The following is a 17,840-nucleotide window of genomic DNA, read 5'->3' as shown; positions in this document are numbered from 1 at the left end:
TGACCCAAGGCTCACCCACCTGTCACCCAAAGCTCACCCACCTGTGACTCAAAGCTCACCCACTTGTCACCCAAAGCTCACCCACCTGTCACCCGAAGCTCACCCACCTGTCACCCAAGGCTCACCCACCTGTCAACCAAGGCTCACCCACCTGTCAACCAAGGCTCACCCACCTGTCACCCAAGGCTCACCCACCTGTGACCCAAAGCTCACCCACCTGTGACCCAAAGCTCACCCACCTGTGACCCAAAGCTCACCCACCTGTGACCCAAAGCTCACCCACCTGTGACCCAAAGCTCACCCACCTGTGACCCAAAGCTCACCCACCTGTGACCCAAAGCTCACCCACCTGTGACCCAAAGCTCACCCACCTTTGACCCAAAGCTCATCCACCTGTGACCCAAAGCTTACCCACTTGTCACCCAAAGCTCACCCACAGCTCACCCACCTGTCACCCAAAGCTCACCCACCTGTCACCCAAGGCTCACCCACCTGTCAACCAAGGCTCACCCACCTGTCACCCAAGGCTCACCCACCTGTGACCCAAAGTTCACCCACCTGTGACCCAAAGCTTACCCACCTGTCACCCAAGGCTCACCCACCTGTCAACCAAGGCTCACCCACCTGTCACCCAAGGCTCACCCACCTCTGACCCAAAGTTCACCCACCTGTGACCCAAGGCTCACCCACCTGTGACCCAAGGCTCACCCACCTGTCACCCAAGGCTCACCCACCTGTGACCCAAAGCTCACCCACCTGTGACTCAAAGCTCACCCACTTGTCACCCAAAGCTCACCCACCTGTCACCCGAAGCTCACCCACCTGTCACCCAAAGCTCACTCACCTGTCACCCAAAGCTCACCCACCTGTCACCCAAGGCTCACCCACCTGTCAACCAAGGCTCACCCACCTGTCACCCAAGGCTCACCCACCTGTGACCCAAAGCTCACCCACCTGTGACTCAAAGCTCACCCACCTGTCACCCAAAGCTCACCCACCTGTGACCCAAAGCTCACCCACCTCTGACCCAAAGCTCACCCACCTCTGACCCAAGGCTCACCCACCTGTGACCCAAGGCTCACCCACCTGTGACCCAAAGTTCACCCACCTGTCACCCAAAGCTCACCCACCTGTGACCCAAGGCTGACCCACCTGTCACCAAAAGCTTCCCCACCTGTCACCCAAAGCTTACCCACCTGTCACCCAAAGCTTACCCACCTGTCACCCAAAGCTTACCCACCTGTCACCCAAAGCTTACCCACCTGTCACCCATCCTGATTGTCTACCTCGTTTGTGACACACACTATTTTAATTGAAAGTTCCTGATAAACAAGCCATTATTGTCCAGGAGGAATGCTGTAAATTGTGCAAATAATCCCACTACACACATGTGCTTGGGATCTGGGTCTGTGTGGTTAGGTAGGTCTTCAACAGGGAATGACTCGGAACTTTGACGCAGGAGAAGGCCACTCGGCCCATCATGCATGCCTGAGCTACACCACCAGACCGAACAAATACACTCTCAATGGGAGCTGGGAGGGTTAGGGGGTCCGAGGTTGGCGTCATGGGAAGGTGCCATAAATTACTTGCAAGTAAAATATCTTTACAAATGTATTTTTTATCATTACTACAAATGTTGTTTTGTTGTTGTTTTTTTTAGGGGTGGGGGTGGGGAGGGGGGGAATGCTCAAAGACCAACCACACGCTCACCCTTCGATGAGAGCCTCCCACAAACATCACCATCACTACACAGTCCGCATGAAACCATCACCCACTCACACGCAGGCGACCTCTCCAACTCCTGCCAATATCCCTGCACACCCCTCCATCTCCAATGCTTTTCGGTACCTCTGAGTGAAGGACCTCTCTCTCTCTCTGCCTTAAACTACCATCTTAACTCTCCTCTTCTTCACTCTCAGGCTATGGCTCCTGGTCCTATCACTGTCTACTGTGCTGAATAGTTCATCTGTGTATGTATTTTATCGATACCTATAGCTGCCTGGCACTGTGCTTACCTCCCATATCTATTACCACCCCCAGATCCTTCTCCCGTGTGACACGCTCCAAAATTACCCCTTGCATCCTGTAATCTCTATTTTCATTGTTCTTTCCCATCCCTAACACCTTACACTTGCTCAGGTTAAATTGCCATCACTGTTCACTGTTCTCTGAAACTGAGCAATGCGGCTGTTCTTGACAACACCACTGTTTTCACGCTACGCATGGTCAGATTTCAGGTGGATAGATGTGTGGCAAATTCTAGCAACTGACAAAGCTTGTCTCTCAACTTATTACAGGACAATGTATTTGGCCAAAAGTCCAGTGGTTGATGAATTTGTTTGTATATCAGATAGAATAATGATTGGGCTGTAAAGACATGGGTGCAACCACATATTGGCATAAGTAATTTGTGCCTCTGGCAAGCGTGTGTTCACTTATTTAAAAAAAAAAAAAAAAAATTGCATTGCATTGCATTGTTGTCAAGTTGTTTTATCGAACAAAATGATTCCCAGTTTCAAGTCTTCCTTGTTATTTGAAACGGTATTCCTTTGTGATCGTCTTCCGAGTGGAGCGAATAGGATTGAAGGATGTAGTTGTAGCTGTGCATATGTTGAACTCTCTTGAGGTGCTTCGCCCTCGTGTGAGCACAATTGGCTCCACATACAGTGTGCTTCAGGTTTTCACTGCTTGAGAGTAGTTATCTTCACATTTCGTTTAAATTACCTTTGTTTTCAGACGGCATACCGAGCTTCAAAGGCATTGTATGTTGACGACGGTGTGTAGTTTCTGAACCGATGTGGCATCTCTTTGGGTTAATTGAGATTATTTCCCTATGACATTGTAGATAAAATATAATACAACATGTGCTTGTGGTGTTCTGAAACCTTACTTCTCCCATTAGTATTCTGGGATGTGAAAAAAATTATTCAAATGTTCTCCTTCTGCCATTCTTTTCAATCTGTTGACTTCTCTCTGCCATTCAGCTCTTCCTCATACCCGACTCTCTGTAACCTTTTGGCAACAATTTCCAAAAAAATTTCATCTATCGTCAAGCGGATTACAGTTACTGGTCATTAATTGTCTCTAACTGTGATCCAGTGTGACCACTCGTCATTTTCATAAATGCCAAAATGAGCCTATGAAAAAAAGCCAAGAATTCACAGGGTTTGGGAAAAGCGATGATAATAGAAAACCTATACGCCAAGGTGAACAACGAATAGCCAAGATCTTGTGAAAAAAAGCCAAGGAGTGGTCACACTGCACTGTGGCTGTTTGTTGGTGGTGCACCACGGTTGCCTCCTCATTATTAGTTGAATTTGTTGAAACTGAGCAAAACATGGTGAAGTTTCATCACTTGAAGACATTGTTCCTGAATCGAACTGGTGCGCATCGGTACTTTAGATCATGCTGCTTGTTGTGGCCACATTTACAGTATATTTATTGTTCTTTGGATTTTTTTTAAAGATTGCAGACAAACTTCTCAGGTGTGTGCGTGTCGTTGGTTGTTATCTCAATATATGGGTTTCAAAAGATGGAATGGAGTCCTCCCAGGTTTCGAAGTATCCACTTCCGTTTTGTTAAGGGATTATGATCATGGAACACAAGACGTGAAGTCTTCTTGTTCTCAAACTTTTGTTCCCAGGGCTTTTTCAGGATCGTCACTGAGCCCCAGATAGCTTCATCTGGGTTTTATTCCCAGGGATGGGTATTCCCATCTTTCCAGGTAATATTCCCAGGGATGGTTTTTTTTTAAGATCTCTGTAAGGTTCTTCTTTATCATTCCCATTGTTCCAACTATCACTGGTACAATTCTGACACTCTTCAGCTTCCAAGGTCTTTTGACCTCATTTTTGAGGTCTTGATATTTCATCATTTTCTTGATTTCTGCATTGTTTCAGCCAAACTCACTGTGTACTGACAACTTGATTAGCAATCCATCCATCCATCCATCCATTAGGACCATACTCTGTACAGAGCGTTGGTGCTGCAGAAGCATTCTCCTGGGCTATTGGGCACAATCCCGGATGGGTCGCCACTCCGATGCAGGATACTCGAATGGCTCAATCATCCCAGCAAGCTGGTACTCATTTTTCTGACCTCGGAAGGATGACAGGCAGAGTCAACCCCACCGGGTATTAATTCAACAGCTGAGTGGGATTTGAGCTCAGGATCCTTGGATCCCAGGCTCACAACCCTAACCATTAAGCCAACATCAGACATCAAGTACTGAGGTACCAAAAAAAAATTGGAAATGCTTTGTTTTCTATGTTCATGCTTGCTGGGACAGGCACAAATAACTCATGTACAGTTACGTGTTAAATAAGGTGGTGTAAAAGACACTGCAACAATGGTGGTAAACCTTAAAAATAATTCTCAGACCTTTTACATCTTTATCTTATTTCAATTGAATTCTATAGTTGAATACTGTTGAACACAAATCACCTTCCCAGCACTTTTAAAACCCTTCTGTTTAACAATATGTACTTGGAAAAAAATATTCATGCCGTGAGGTCAGAGTATCTATGCGAGATTCTGCAGAGAAACAGACAAATATGGCGGCACCTAGAGCTGTTTGTTTAGTGCTCTCTTTTTTTTTTCTCAAAGATTGTTCCAACATTGTCAAATTCTCCAAAAGGAGTTGGCAGAAGGTTTGTAATTGCACAACTGCATGGATAAACCTTGACAGCAATGAAAAATGCATCTCAATGGAGCATCATCAGCTCTGAACTGTTATGTTTGACTTGGCTTTGTATGGTTACCATCACGCTTGTTATGCAAGGTTCACAAACAAAACAAACATAGATCATGCTCGGAAACACAAAGCAAGAGTTTAAAAGACTCTTCCCATGTCCTTTTTCTCACGACTGCGTTGGGGTAAGGTGTCTCTATATAGTTAAACTTGAACTCGATAGTTTATTTCTGTTGTACTTGCTCTCTGCCTCTGGACCGCTGTTGCAAAGCCACGGTCCAACCTTCATAGCCTGTCGCATAACCTCTCCACCAGATGGCGGTCTCCTCGGGTTAACCTGAGGCGGTCCCTTTGGGTGGTGGCTGGAATGTCCTAATCACCTGTCTCTGCTATTGTCTGAGCTCCATCATTTGAACATCGGTATTGCAGCACTTTCTGAAGTTTGGAGACCAGATAGTGGTGAGATCATGGTTGGGTGGTGACAGCTACTGCTGGACTGGTCGCTTTAATGGTTACCATGCCCAAGGAGTTGCTGTAGTGTCCAATAAGCTGACACCTTTGATAATCGAGGTAACACCAGTCAACGAGTGTATTATGAGACTGATGATTTGTCACTCTGTGGGTGTCGTTTCCATGGTCTCTGTCTATGATCCGACTGAGGCGAGTGATCTCTCGAAGACATTCTGTGCCACGCTGAGTCTGTGGTTGATCGGTGCCCAAGGCGAGATACTCTTCTCGTCTTGGGGGATTACAATGCATCGATTGTCACTAATAGGGATGGTTATGCAACATTCATTGGTCCTCATGGGTCTGGAACCAGGAATCAGAATATCACTCAGTTCCTTGATTTTCCAAGATGTCGTGGACTTGTAATGGTGGCTAGTTCATGGTGTCAACATTCATGGCCAAATTGTGGGACTTTGTATTCCATTGCTAGCGGTGTGGCAAAGGAGATTGACCATGTTCTCGTTGATGGTGATGGAGGTTGTTCCAGAACTGCAGGGTCTACCAGAGTGCTCAGTTCCTCAATACCGACCACAGGCTTGTTGTAACAACTCTGAAGCTGTGGCTCAAATCCAAGAGAATGGCATCATCCAAGCCAAGGCTGGATGTTGGCAACCTCAAGGATGAAAGGGTAGCTGAGGAGGTTGTGAATAGGTTGAGTGGGGAACTATGGGATCTGGGTGTTTCAGGAGATCCTGAAAGTAGGGAAAGAATACTGGTTCTGGCTCACTTTTCCCCATGTAAATGAATGGGGGATTTTCAGCCATGAAATTTTTCTTTTTTTTTCCCCTGAAAAATAAATCCCCTTTTTAGCCCAAGGTATATTTATTTGTCTCCCCTTTTAACCTGGAGCCTGGTGTTGGCTTAGTTGTTAGGGTGGCGGCTTGGGATCCCAGGGTCCTGAGTTCAAATCCCGTTGGCTGCTGAATTAACACCAGGGGGTTGACTCAGCCTGCCATCCTTCCGAGGTCGGCGAAATGAGTGCCAGTGTACTGGCCCCGGTGTATGCCCCGGTTAGAATAGGTGTACCATATCCCTGTGTGTCGTAAGAGGCGACCAGGGTTGGTGTCAGGAAGGGCATCCGGCCATAAAACATTGCCTCAAGAAAAAGCCAAACCCCTGCACAGCAGGGAAAAATGGCTGTAAAAACGGTCATTTTTTTATTTCCCCTTTTAACCTAGGGGCTCTCTATTCAAATAGCCCATACAACAAGATAAAGATTTGTTAAAGGTGATTCGAAAGAAATATCTGAAACGCCTAAGCCCCGGGACACTCTTTATCAAATAACCAATGCATATTGTTTAGCTCACTCATTGAACCTATAAACATTTGTTCATTCTCAAATTCCTTCAATAGTTTAATTTTCTTTGCACAATAATCCCCATCTAAAATATTGAAAAACAAAACATTTGAATCTTTATATTTTTTAAGATACCCCTTTTGTGCCATTACGAAATGATAAACTTTTCTTAATGATCTCATCTGGCCACCGCCCGAGTTGCAAATCATTTTTGTACATAAACCATGCCAGAAAAAAAGTTTTGTTTCAAATGTTTTCAGTTCATGCCGTGAAAATGAGGAAGTGTTTTTTTTTGACACGGCCGTGCTGTGTGAATGAGGAAGTGGTTTTGGACTGTCATGCTGTGAAAAAATAGGAACTATTCTGTGAGACAAGGTCTCGTGTTTATATTTTATCTCAGAACACGAACTGAAAACATTTGAATCAAAACTTTTATGGCGTGGTTTATGTCCAAAAACGATTTGCAACTCGGGCGGTGGCCAGATGAGATCATTAAGAGAAGCTTGTCATTTCCTGTGCCCACACCCAATGATTAAGCAATTTCCTCATCGTTGCTTTATAAGCGGTTCGCCAGACAAAGTTTCTGCCAGACGGGATTTCATTTTTACAACTGAGGCATGGACGATATTTCTTCCGATGAAGCCAACAGCCCACTACAGAGTTGGTAAGTTTGTGTATGCTTTTCTCTTTGAACGATGAAGCAAATGATTATTAATTAAATCATGATAATTCTGATATATATATATATTTTTTCCCTGACAGGGCATTGGAAGAAATTGAGTTCACATATCACGACGTGGTTCATGAAATTAATACTCTTATTGAAGAGATCAATGATTTTAGAAGAGAATTGAAAGACATTTTCAATGAGTGGCATGAAGTCTTATCACGTCCTCTCATCTCGAAGGAATTAAACCAATGGTGAGACACGTGTGTGTGCCTCTCTCTCTGTCTGTCTTTCTACCTACCTCTCTCTGCTCTTATTGAAGAGGCCAATGATTTATAATGACTGGTCTCTGATCTCGAATGAATTAAACCAATGGTGAGGCACGTGTGTGTGTGTCTATGTGTGTGTGTATGTGTGTGTGTGTGCGTGTGTGTGTGTGTGTGTTGCTTTCCCTGTCTGTCTCTTCATCTATACCCTTGACTTATTTTTTTTTCAGCACTATCGCACAACATCAGCTGTTGAAGCAATCTTGTACAACACATGATTTTCTGGAGGTAAATATTTCTGAATTATTATTAATATCACTCGTACAACACATGATTTTCTGGAGGTAAATATTTCTGAATTATTATTAATATCACTCTCTCTTTAGAATGTCGCCTTATGTTGGTTGCATCATTAGTTTGGACGTGGTTTTGTCAGTACACTGGAATTCATTTTATTGACCTTGAAAGGATGACAGGCTCCTGGTGTGTTAATTCAGTGGTCAACGAGGCTTATTCATATTACCATGTAATTATCTTTATAGAACCTAATTATTATCCACTTTTTGTTTCAAAACAGAATATGGTGTCTGAGTTTCGAAATCACAAGGCATCTGAAGAAGATTGCTGGGAAAGATTGTACATTCTCGCAAATGAATATTTAATATTTTCAATATTAATAAATTATATTTGTTTTGTTTACAATTACTTGATTCTGAATTACAAGAAAAGAATAAAAGAGATGTAAAGGGGGGGGTTGGGGGGGGGAGGGGGGGGGGAGGGGGGTAGGGGCGCTCCCCCAATGACCCATCACCCCCTCATCCCATCCCTCCCCTCCCCATGTGTGTGTGTGGGGAAGGGTGGGGGGTGGGATGAGGGAGGTGGTGGGTCAAAGGTGGGGGCGCACAGGGGGATGAGGGGGTGGGGCTTGTGTGGGCGGTGCTTGTGTGGGCGGGGCTTCGGTGGGGGGCTTGTGTGGGTGGGGTGTGTGTGGGAGGGGCTTGTGTGGGCGGGGTGTGTGTGGGTGGGGCTTGTGTGGGTGGGGCTTGTGTGGGCGGGGGTTTATGTGGGTGGAGCTTGTGTGGGAGGGGTTTATGTGTGTGGAGTTTTGTGTGGAGCTTGTGTAGGCAGGGCTTATGTGGGAGGGGTTTATGTGGGCAGGGTTTATATGGGCAGGGGTTTATGTGGGTGGAGCTTGTGTGGGAGGGGTGAATGTGGATGAGGCTTATGTGGATAAATGGATGGGTGGAGAGATGGGGGATGGGTGGATGAGTGGAGCTTGTGTGGATGGGTGGATAATTTTTTAATTAAATAAACATGTTGTGTGTGTGGGGAACTAATTAACTAATCACTAATTATGTGAATATGATGAATATGGGTGGAGCTTGTGTGGGGTTTGTGTGTGTGGAGCTTGTGTGGAGTTTTTGTGTGGAGGTTGTGTGGAGCTTGTGTGGGGTTTGTGTGGGCGGGGCTTCGGTGGGAGGGCGTGTGTTGGCGGAGTCAAAAAGGGGCGGAGTCAAAAATTTCAATTTATTGGAGCTTGTGGGGGGTGTGTGGTGGGGTTTGTGTGGGATTTGTGTGGGCGGGGCTTGTGTGGGCGGGGGCTTGTGTGGGTGGAGCCAAAAAGGGGCGGAGTCAAAAAATTTCAATTTATCTTTGTCTTTTGTAATTCCTGTGAATAAAATGAACCTAAAATCTCTTCCCCTTCCAAATCATATATCTTATAAGTCCAAGGAACCGTATCTATTACATCAACAATTTTAAAAAGCTCGTTGGTCCATCTTTTCGTATAACCTTTTTCAAAATGAGATTTCCACCTATATATTCTTACGATATCACCAACTTTGAACTTAGGTTTTCTGACATTAATCTCTTTTTCATATTTTAATTTTGTAAATGTTTCTGATGGCTTCATATTTGTTGACGTGTGAATCGTGTCATTGTACTTATCCACAATATCTTGAATAAAAGATGACCATTGTTGTGAACCGAGTTGTGTGAATTTTTTATATAGTCTCTCTTTTAAGGTACGATTAAAACGTTCAACAACAACTGCCTTCCCTTCATTAAAGGTACTGTATAATGTAATACTGTTATTTTTTAGAAAATTCATAAATGTCTTGTTATAAAACTCCCTACCCTCATCAGTCCACAATTTTTTAGGTTTTCTCTTACTTTTATTAAATATCTGTTGGAAGGCTAACATAAGAGTATTACCTGTTTTGTTTTTTAATGGTACAACCCACGCATATCTACTCCTCAAATCAATAACGGTTAAAGCATACTTGTACCCCTTATCATTATTGAGTTCAATCAAATCAGCAGACCAGATATAATCTACTTCCTTGGAATAAACTTTCCTTCTCTGAAACTTTGTGAATATTGGTTTATGTAATTCATCAGCTAATTGCTCTTCAGTCTTAATGGCATCATTAGAGCCGATAAGTTTTTTGAATTTCCAAGTCCAAGTTTCATTTTAGCACTGATCATCTTCTTCACAATGAACCGATCAACTTTTTCTCTCAAGGTTGGATTTTGTATCAGAGACAAATTATACAACATTTCTCTATCGGCTTCATGCTTTTCTTCCAACGTTGTGGTATTCCCATAATCAATATCGTGTCTCATGCACACTTCATCAACTCTATTGATAGGCTTACTCCAGGATTTAGGATTGTCTGCCTCATCTAATCTTTTATCCAAGTTTGTGCCTGGGCCACAGAAAGAATACCCTGGAAGATGTAATTCCCCTGGTATTCCAGTAGTTGTAAATTTACTTCCTGATAAAAACTTTTGGATATCTCCTCCTAGTTTGTGTTGGGAGATAAATTGATTTTTTTGAACCACACACCGAACATATACCTTTTTGTATAACCCTGTTATTTTTACTTTTAATATATGAAATATTTTTAGTATTAGTTTTCTTTTTACATTTGAGACAATAACTCATTTATTTATGAGAAAAATTCCTGCAGAGTGCAAAAACCTTTTTAGTTTCCAACATGCACATTTGAATCTTGATTTTTAAAACATAAAGAATCCTTAGAAATGCCTTCACTCTCTCCTCCATTTATTTAAGAAAAAAATGAAAAACTTGAATTAAAATCCATATCTTGTCGATGCCAATAGTCTTGCCGAAAGTATTGCAAATAGACTTGTCAATTCTTTCTTTTCCTCCTCGGTGGGTTGAGTTAATTTCTGTAATACCCTTAATCTAGTTTTAATCTCACTGGTATCCATATTTTGATATTTATTTTGTCTCGCTCTTTCCTCCCTCTCCTCCTTCTCTCTCTTCTCTTTTTCCTCCTTCTCTTTCTTCTCCCTCTCCTCCCTCTCCTTCTCTTTCTTCTCCCTCTCCTCCCTCTCTCTCTTCTCTCTCTCCTCCCTCTCTCTCTTCTCTCTTTCCTCCCTCTCTCTCTTCTCCCTCTCCTCCTTCTCTCTCTTCTCTTTTTCCTCCTTCTCTTTCTTCTCCCTCTTCTCCTTTTCCTCCTCTTCCCTCTCTTCTTCAACTCCTTCCTCATCCCTTACTATCCTTGAATCGCTTACACCCCATAGAATATTATACATATATTCATCAGGATTTCTTGTTATTCCTGTATCCAAAATAATTTTTTTACAACAGGAAACCAATAAAATTTCTTTTGAATTTCTAAAAGAGCCTTACCTTTTCTTAACTTTATAATTTTTTCATTATTTAACATTCTAATTAAATCTAAAGTTGTCGGTTTATCAACATCAGCATAATGCCAATCTTTTATTGAAAATACCTCATTCTTATGTTGTAGAACATATTTATTAAAATACCGAATACCCTTTTCTTGAAGGTATGCTTGGACACAGAAATGATAATTTTCTTGAAGCCTTCTTGCTGTCATTTATGTATTAGAAATATATGTTAGAATAATATTATGGCACGAAACACCTCCCCATCTTCCCATAGTTAAATCATTTTGTATTTCCTTACTTATTATATATAATCCTGTTTTTTCTGTTTTCATGAGATAAACAAGGGCAAAACCATTATTATATTTACCCTTATTAAATTCTTTTATTTGTTGTTTACTAATCGTAGCCCCACAAAACTCATTCTCGATACCAAGTGGATAATATTCTTCCTTACGAGACTGATTTAATTGTTCCAGGTCTTCGAGGTTAATTTTAAATGACCAATTATACCCTAAATCATTCATATCATACCCCCATTGTTCTATTCTCATACAAACGATACGCCCTTCTTTATAAAAATTTATTTTAATTCGAACTGTGAATTCTGTATGACCTGGAGATAATATCAACACTTCTGTATCTTTGGAATACACAGCCGTTTTATTTAAGGATATATATTGTGATAAATCGCTTAATCTCACCAAGTCATTCGCGTCTGTCGGGCTTGGATAATTTTTTAATTTATAAGCATTTTTCATGTTAATATTTTTGGTTATATTATATTTATGTCGTTCAGCCTGTGCCTTTGTGTAATAATTTGATAAATCAATATCCAGTTCTTGAGATAAACCAAAGATAGAACCATCTTTACCAACATAAGTCATTTATATTAGATTAAAAATAATATCATAAAATTTTGTATTTTTGTTGAGTTGAAATAACACATATAGGCATAATTGGCCACAACACTTGGAATTTAATTCTTGGACTTGAAATGTTTGATAAACACCATTCTGTAAGAATTTTATGACTTCAACAGGTGGTGGAAGACCAAAACTATCAAAATAATATTTGTCTTGACTATTAAAAATACAAACCCAATGAGAACCGTTCCCATTATTATCTTCTAAGTTCATAATAATATTCTTTGTATGTTTCGGCACATTTGTTAATTCATCTCTCATACAAATAACCACATTATGAATTTTTAATTTCTTACAATATTTGACAAGTTGTAAATTTGATGTTGTATTCTTTCCAAATTTTTTCAACCACTCATCAATGCTCATTTATTTATTAGAAAGATATAATCCATTACCTCTTTTCGTTAATTTTACACCTGCTTGTGCTATAGAAGAAAGCATATCTCCAACTAACAATCTCGCTTTATCAGGCAGACCTTCAAGTTTTTCAGCAAAATCTACAATTACACCACTTCCACTAATTTGTTTCTCCAACTCTTTGTTATGTCTTTCCAATTCTTTTTGAGCCTGGAGTTGAGCCTTCCTTTCGTTGGCAGTTTTCACCGCTGTTGAAATACCACCCGTCAATGCTCCAACCGCACTTAAACCAGCAAATAAAGGAATTAGAAATGGGAGAAATCCTCCACTCGTCTCTCTTATTGAATATTTTTTCAACATTGGTTTTGTCATTTTAATTTTAAGTGAGCCAGTGTCATTCAAGATTTTAACCTGTTCTCTTGTGAGAAAAACATCAATTCTTACTGCTCCTTTTCTCTGAATTGTATTAACGTTAATCGTACAAGGCTTTTGATTTTGAACACAAGATGATAGTTTATGAAGATTGATTTGATTAACATATACCCCAGTTGGTACTTTGCCACTCATTTATTTAACAAAAAATTATGTGAGACTAATCATCACACCATTATCTGTATTAATCTGCAATTCTGTTTCTTCCAAAAGCAAACAATATGTATCAACTTCTTCACTCTCTCCTCTTTCAATGTATAGGGAAGTATCCACTCGATTAGACTTTATAGTTTCCTTTTGAGCGCTCAGGTCAAACGCATAGATTGTATACAAACTTTTAAATGCTGTCATATCCAAAATAGGTTCTTTATTTCCATTACTTTCACACACCTTTTGGTAAGACTTGTATGCTTCAGCAAAATCATTTTTTCCCAATTAATTTCCAATCTATCTCGTGGGTAAAATGTTCCATCTAGAGAAACGCGAAGTTGTTTCACCTTAGCATTATCACTCAATGCATTATTCTTATCAGTCGCAGTATCACCATCTGGCTTTTTAAAAATGATCCACAGATATCGTGGCTTTCCTTCCAGAACACCCAAATTCCACGTGTAAGTTGTTTGATTGAGTTTAACGTGTTGACATCTTCTTTTGAGGTATGATACACTGAGTGGTTTCTTTGAGTTAAGTCTTCGATTCAACATCTCTTCTGTTTTAAGATTAGGAGTATATTCACTGATATACCAACTCATTTCCTCAATTACAAATTTATTCTGATCACCAAAAGCACTACCAACACCAAAAAGCAATCGATTTTCATTATCATTCCTTTGTAGTTGAAATCTAATTTTAAGGCCATACAGAACTTTATCATGATCACAAAATCCAAATATACCTTTAAGAGGAACTGCCACAGTAAAACTATTTTCTGCTTTTGTATCATCATTATACATTCCTTTCCTTTGAGTATACCCAGGGTCTGTGTTTGTTCCCGTTGACATATCAGGAATAAAACCTTCGACAGACCCCTTTCCCATTCTATCACTGAATGTATAGAGTGTAAATTTTATCATTTCAGATACAGCAGAGACATAATCAACCGCTTCAACTTCTTGTGTTCCAATATACAAACGCACACTATCAAACATTTTCCAGAAGAAATCATTTACAAGTGTAGCGTTTGTGTTATTCCCAGCCTTAGTGAATTTAAATTTACACAACAAGAAACTTTCGGAGAGATTCAAATAGGTTTGTTGATTATTTATTTCAAAACTTTTTGTACCATTCGTATTCCAGTCTGTTCCAGTTATTGCATTTACCTTGAAGTAATCTTCTTTTTTAGTGGAGTTTGAGATAATAATAGTATCATCCAAATCATAGATACTATCAATTGCTTCCATACTTGTATTTATTTAGGAAAAAAAGATGTTAAAACTTTTGAAACCCTGATCCAAGTATTTGAATTATTTTCTGTCGTTCTTGGGGGGACAACTGAGTTTTGCCTTTCTTAATTTCTTTTATTGCTTGTAATTTATGAGATTCCTTCTGAGCATCTTTTATACTCTTTACGGCACCTGCTACATTTCCCACAGCAGAAGCAGTTGAACCAATTAGATCTTTATGTTTAAGAATAGTTGAACCAATACCCATGAGAGTATCAATTATCCCATCTCCTCTAAATTGATGTCCAACACCCCTTTGTCTCTTAGGTTTATAGTATCCTCTACCAAGATACATACCTTCACCCTTGTAGTATGGGGAAAGGAACATCCCATCCCCTGTAATTATTTTATATTTTCCCAACTCGTGTTTCCTCAAAATAACCATCGTATTTATTTATTGGAAAACTTCACGTAGGTGAATTCTGATGGATATAACTTCTCCATTAAAAGAAATCACACGATTATCTTGGTCGGTTATCCTAAAATTTACTCTGTGTATGGTTTTTCCTGACACAGGTAGATAAACCAAATTTTTGGGTTCCATATTGAATTTATAACCAATTGGGGTTGAGTATGCGCTGAATGAAAATATTGTATTTGTTTTTTCCCATCATTATAAGCACCATCAATCAAATCACAGTGAATTAACACCGAATTTATTCCTGAGGATATTTGAATGACATTATCACTGTAAAACGTCCCATTAGTTTCAATCTTTTTGAGGAGAAACCCAATAACTCTCTAAATGAATTATCAATTGTGAAATCAACCTTGTAGTTATTTTTAACTTTAATCGTTGATTTTGAAGTATGTTTTTGAATGTTTATAACAATATTTTTTGGTTCATCACCCTGTTCTTTCATAAGACGAGCAATTTCGGAAGATATTTGAGAAATCTCATATGCTCCGGGTGAGACTGTTATCGTTTTGTATCCACTTCCTGGATTATAACTAAACTTGTCATTTTTCTCGGTTATATTAAATAAGGTATTATAAGTTTCCATGGACAATAAAGATGCCTCATATTCTTTTGTTGTGTCAAGTTGTAGTGGGTATGGGAATGAAGATGTGTGGTCGCTTGTTGTGAAATTGAAACTAAGGATTGTGCTTCTCATCTTATTTAATATGAGATAAAATGTCTTTATATTGATATTTATTAATTATTTTCATGTTCATCAACTGGTCTAAAATGGCTGATGCTTCATTAAAACAATTGTTATTTCCAGCCTTCTTACTGCCTAACAACAATAACAGTCTATTAACTAATTGCAATGGGTCATTTGGAAGAAAACTAACACCTGAACCAAGGATACTTAAAGCCTGAATAATGTGTTTCTCCTTCTCATTCTTCCTACTTTTACCAGAAAGAATAACCTTATAATTTAGAGTGTTCAGCAGATCAATATATACTCTATCATCATTATTTTCCATATCCAATGGTTTATCAATATACTTTGATTCATCCCTCACAGTTGAACCTTGTCTTCCATCTTTTGTGAGAAGAAACATTAATCTTGGAGTTAGTTTAACAGGGGGTTGAGCAGAACCCAAGAACCTTAATTCATCATTAAATATCAATACCTTTTCTTGAACAAGATGAAATATTGCTGATTGTTCTGTTGGAATGAGTCCTGCTTTGGTTTTTGAATCCGCTGAATATTCATTGTTTTGAAGAGCATTCACAATATAATCAGGGGTCGATTAATCTCTTCCAGTTGTTGAAATAAACCTTCATCATCATATTCTAATTCTCCTAAATGCTCTAATTCTTCCTCCGTCATTTGACTGAAATCTTTTAACATTTGAAGTTTTTTAGGAGTATATTCTACCGTGGGAAATGTGGAAACATCTTTCATTTTTCCTTGGGAAGTTTTTAAAAGTGGTTTAAAAAATTTCTCTTGTTTTCTTTCAAATGCTTCTTCGCCCGTTAGTTTCTGTCTGCGTTTCTTCTTTATGTCTTCCTGCTGTTTTACAACTTTTGAAACCAACTCTTGATGTTCCCTAAATCTTCTTGCTCTTTCTTTCGCATCCATTTATTTATTGAAAAATATCATTTAATATCTCATCTTGTTTCACAACAATATATTTATATTTTTCAGTCGTGTGTTTCATGTAATCCCCAAATTCCTTTTTACTACATAATGTAGAACAATTGTCTCTCCAAAAATTGTTTATATCTATTGAATTTAACTTGAATAAAATAAAAGTATTAGCATTGTTTCTGATGGAACGACGAGGAAGCTGAAAGTACGATTGACTAAGATAAATACAATTACAAGAAGAATGTCTCCCTCTTGTGTAGTAGCTGTCCATTACCGTTTGGTTTCTCTCATTAACACAATCATCAAAGATAACGAGGTTCTTTTTGGATTTATCCAAATCTTGGGGAGACGGTATATCATCCGTATTATCACTCAGAATACAAGTTATCGGTTTTGATTTCTTTTTACATCTCTGTGTATCACAAAATAGTTGTATTATATCTTCAATGTTAAAATCATTTAGGTTTTTTGAAGTTTAAATAAACCGATTATATCTTCTTTTTGAAGACCAGCATTAAAACCTTGTGAGAGTAGTTGATACTCTGGTTGAAAACTCGACTTTGTGAAAATTATTAAATTATCATAATCTAAAAAGTTGGGAGTGAGGAGCATCTTTAAAAGTAAGCAGGTTTTTCCACATCCACTTGAACCAACTATGAGGCATCTTAATGAATTTGGGAGATTTTTATGGTTGTCAAATTTTATCTTATTTTCCCAAATAGGTAAAAAATCATTCATTTATATATTTGGAAAACAGGTTATTTAATTTATTCTTGGCTTTTTCGAAATTCTATATTTTATCCTAAGTTCAGGTTTAATTTCAAGATAATCCATTATTTTATTTATGCAATATCTTGTGTTGATATTTCCCTGAAAATCACATCCATGAATAAGATATAACAACAATCCTTTGAACATTTCTCTAATACGTTCAGTTTCTTCCCTTGTAAGGAAAGGTGTGTTCTCACCCTCGTTCTTTACATTCATTTCTCGAATCAATCTTGTAAAGTAATTCATTTTTGGTGTAAATCTAAAAGAATTATTTTCCTTTTTATATTTTTGATTATCATTAATTAGAAGATAATCACAGAATATACATTGTTTATAGGCTTTTGACTCTGTGTTTAATCCCCGTCTTTCACACGCAGGACAATTCTCAAATTTGTCATATGGAGAATCATGGAATTCAAGAGGCTCAAAATCGAGTAAACTATTCATATTTATAAAGTAAAACTTTACTTAAACTGAAATTCATCTTCGATATCATCTTCGATACTTTCAGAATCATCTATACTTTCATAACTATCATTTGAACACAAACTCTCGGTGTCATAACTATCGTTTGAATGCAAACTCTCGGTATCATAATCACTCTCATAATCTTCAAAATCTTCAGTTGAATATTGGCTCATTTAATTAGTAGAAAAAACATTACCATCGATATCGATATACATTTTTCATTAACAGATTCAACTGCTACATTTTTTATATTAAAGGTAATTTTAAAATGATCCTTAACTACAATTGAACGAAATGTCATTTCACCTGATATAT

The 17,840-nt window shown here is 38.9% G+C and overlaps 1 protein-coding gene and 1 long non-coding RNA gene across 3 annotated transcripts in view; both read left to right on the top strand.

Moving 5' to 3' along the window:
* The window catches only part of LOC147029712 (ORM1-like protein 3), a 34,592-nt gene that overhangs the window by 1,789 nt on the left and 14,963 nt on the right, over positions 1-17,840 (top strand). Inside the window, exon 1 of one of the 2 annotated variants that reach the window (XM_085872974.1) lies at positions 1,680-1,844. The exons of the other annotated variant lie outside the window; for it this stretch is intronic. Coding sequence (XP_085729100.1) covers positions 1,835-1,844 — 10 coding nt within the window. The 5' untranslated portion in view covers positions 1,680-1,834. Of the gene's footprint in view, positions 1-1,679; positions 1,845-17,840 lie in introns of those variants that run through there. 2 annotated transcript variants of the gene reach the window in all.
* Positions 1,855-8,176, top strand: LOC147029713 (uncharacterized). The gene is made up of 3 exons (XR_015056047.1): positions 1,855-7,415; positions 7,658-7,715; positions 8,005-8,176. It is a non-coding gene; the product is annotated as an uncharacterized LOC147029713 (long non-coding RNA).

The sequence above is a fragment of the Eptatretus burgeri genome, chromosome 3 (genome assembly GCF_056783735.1).
Source record: "Eptatretus burgeri isolate ZD-2024b chromosome 3, Ebu_testis_v1, whole genome shotgun sequence".
Taxonomy (NCBI): domain Eukaryota; kingdom Metazoa; phylum Chordata; class Myxini; order Myxiniformes; family Myxinidae; genus Eptatretus; species Eptatretus burgeri.
The sequence above is the reverse complement of the archived record's forward strand: the minus strand, read 5'-3'. Positions and strand labels throughout refer to the sequence as shown.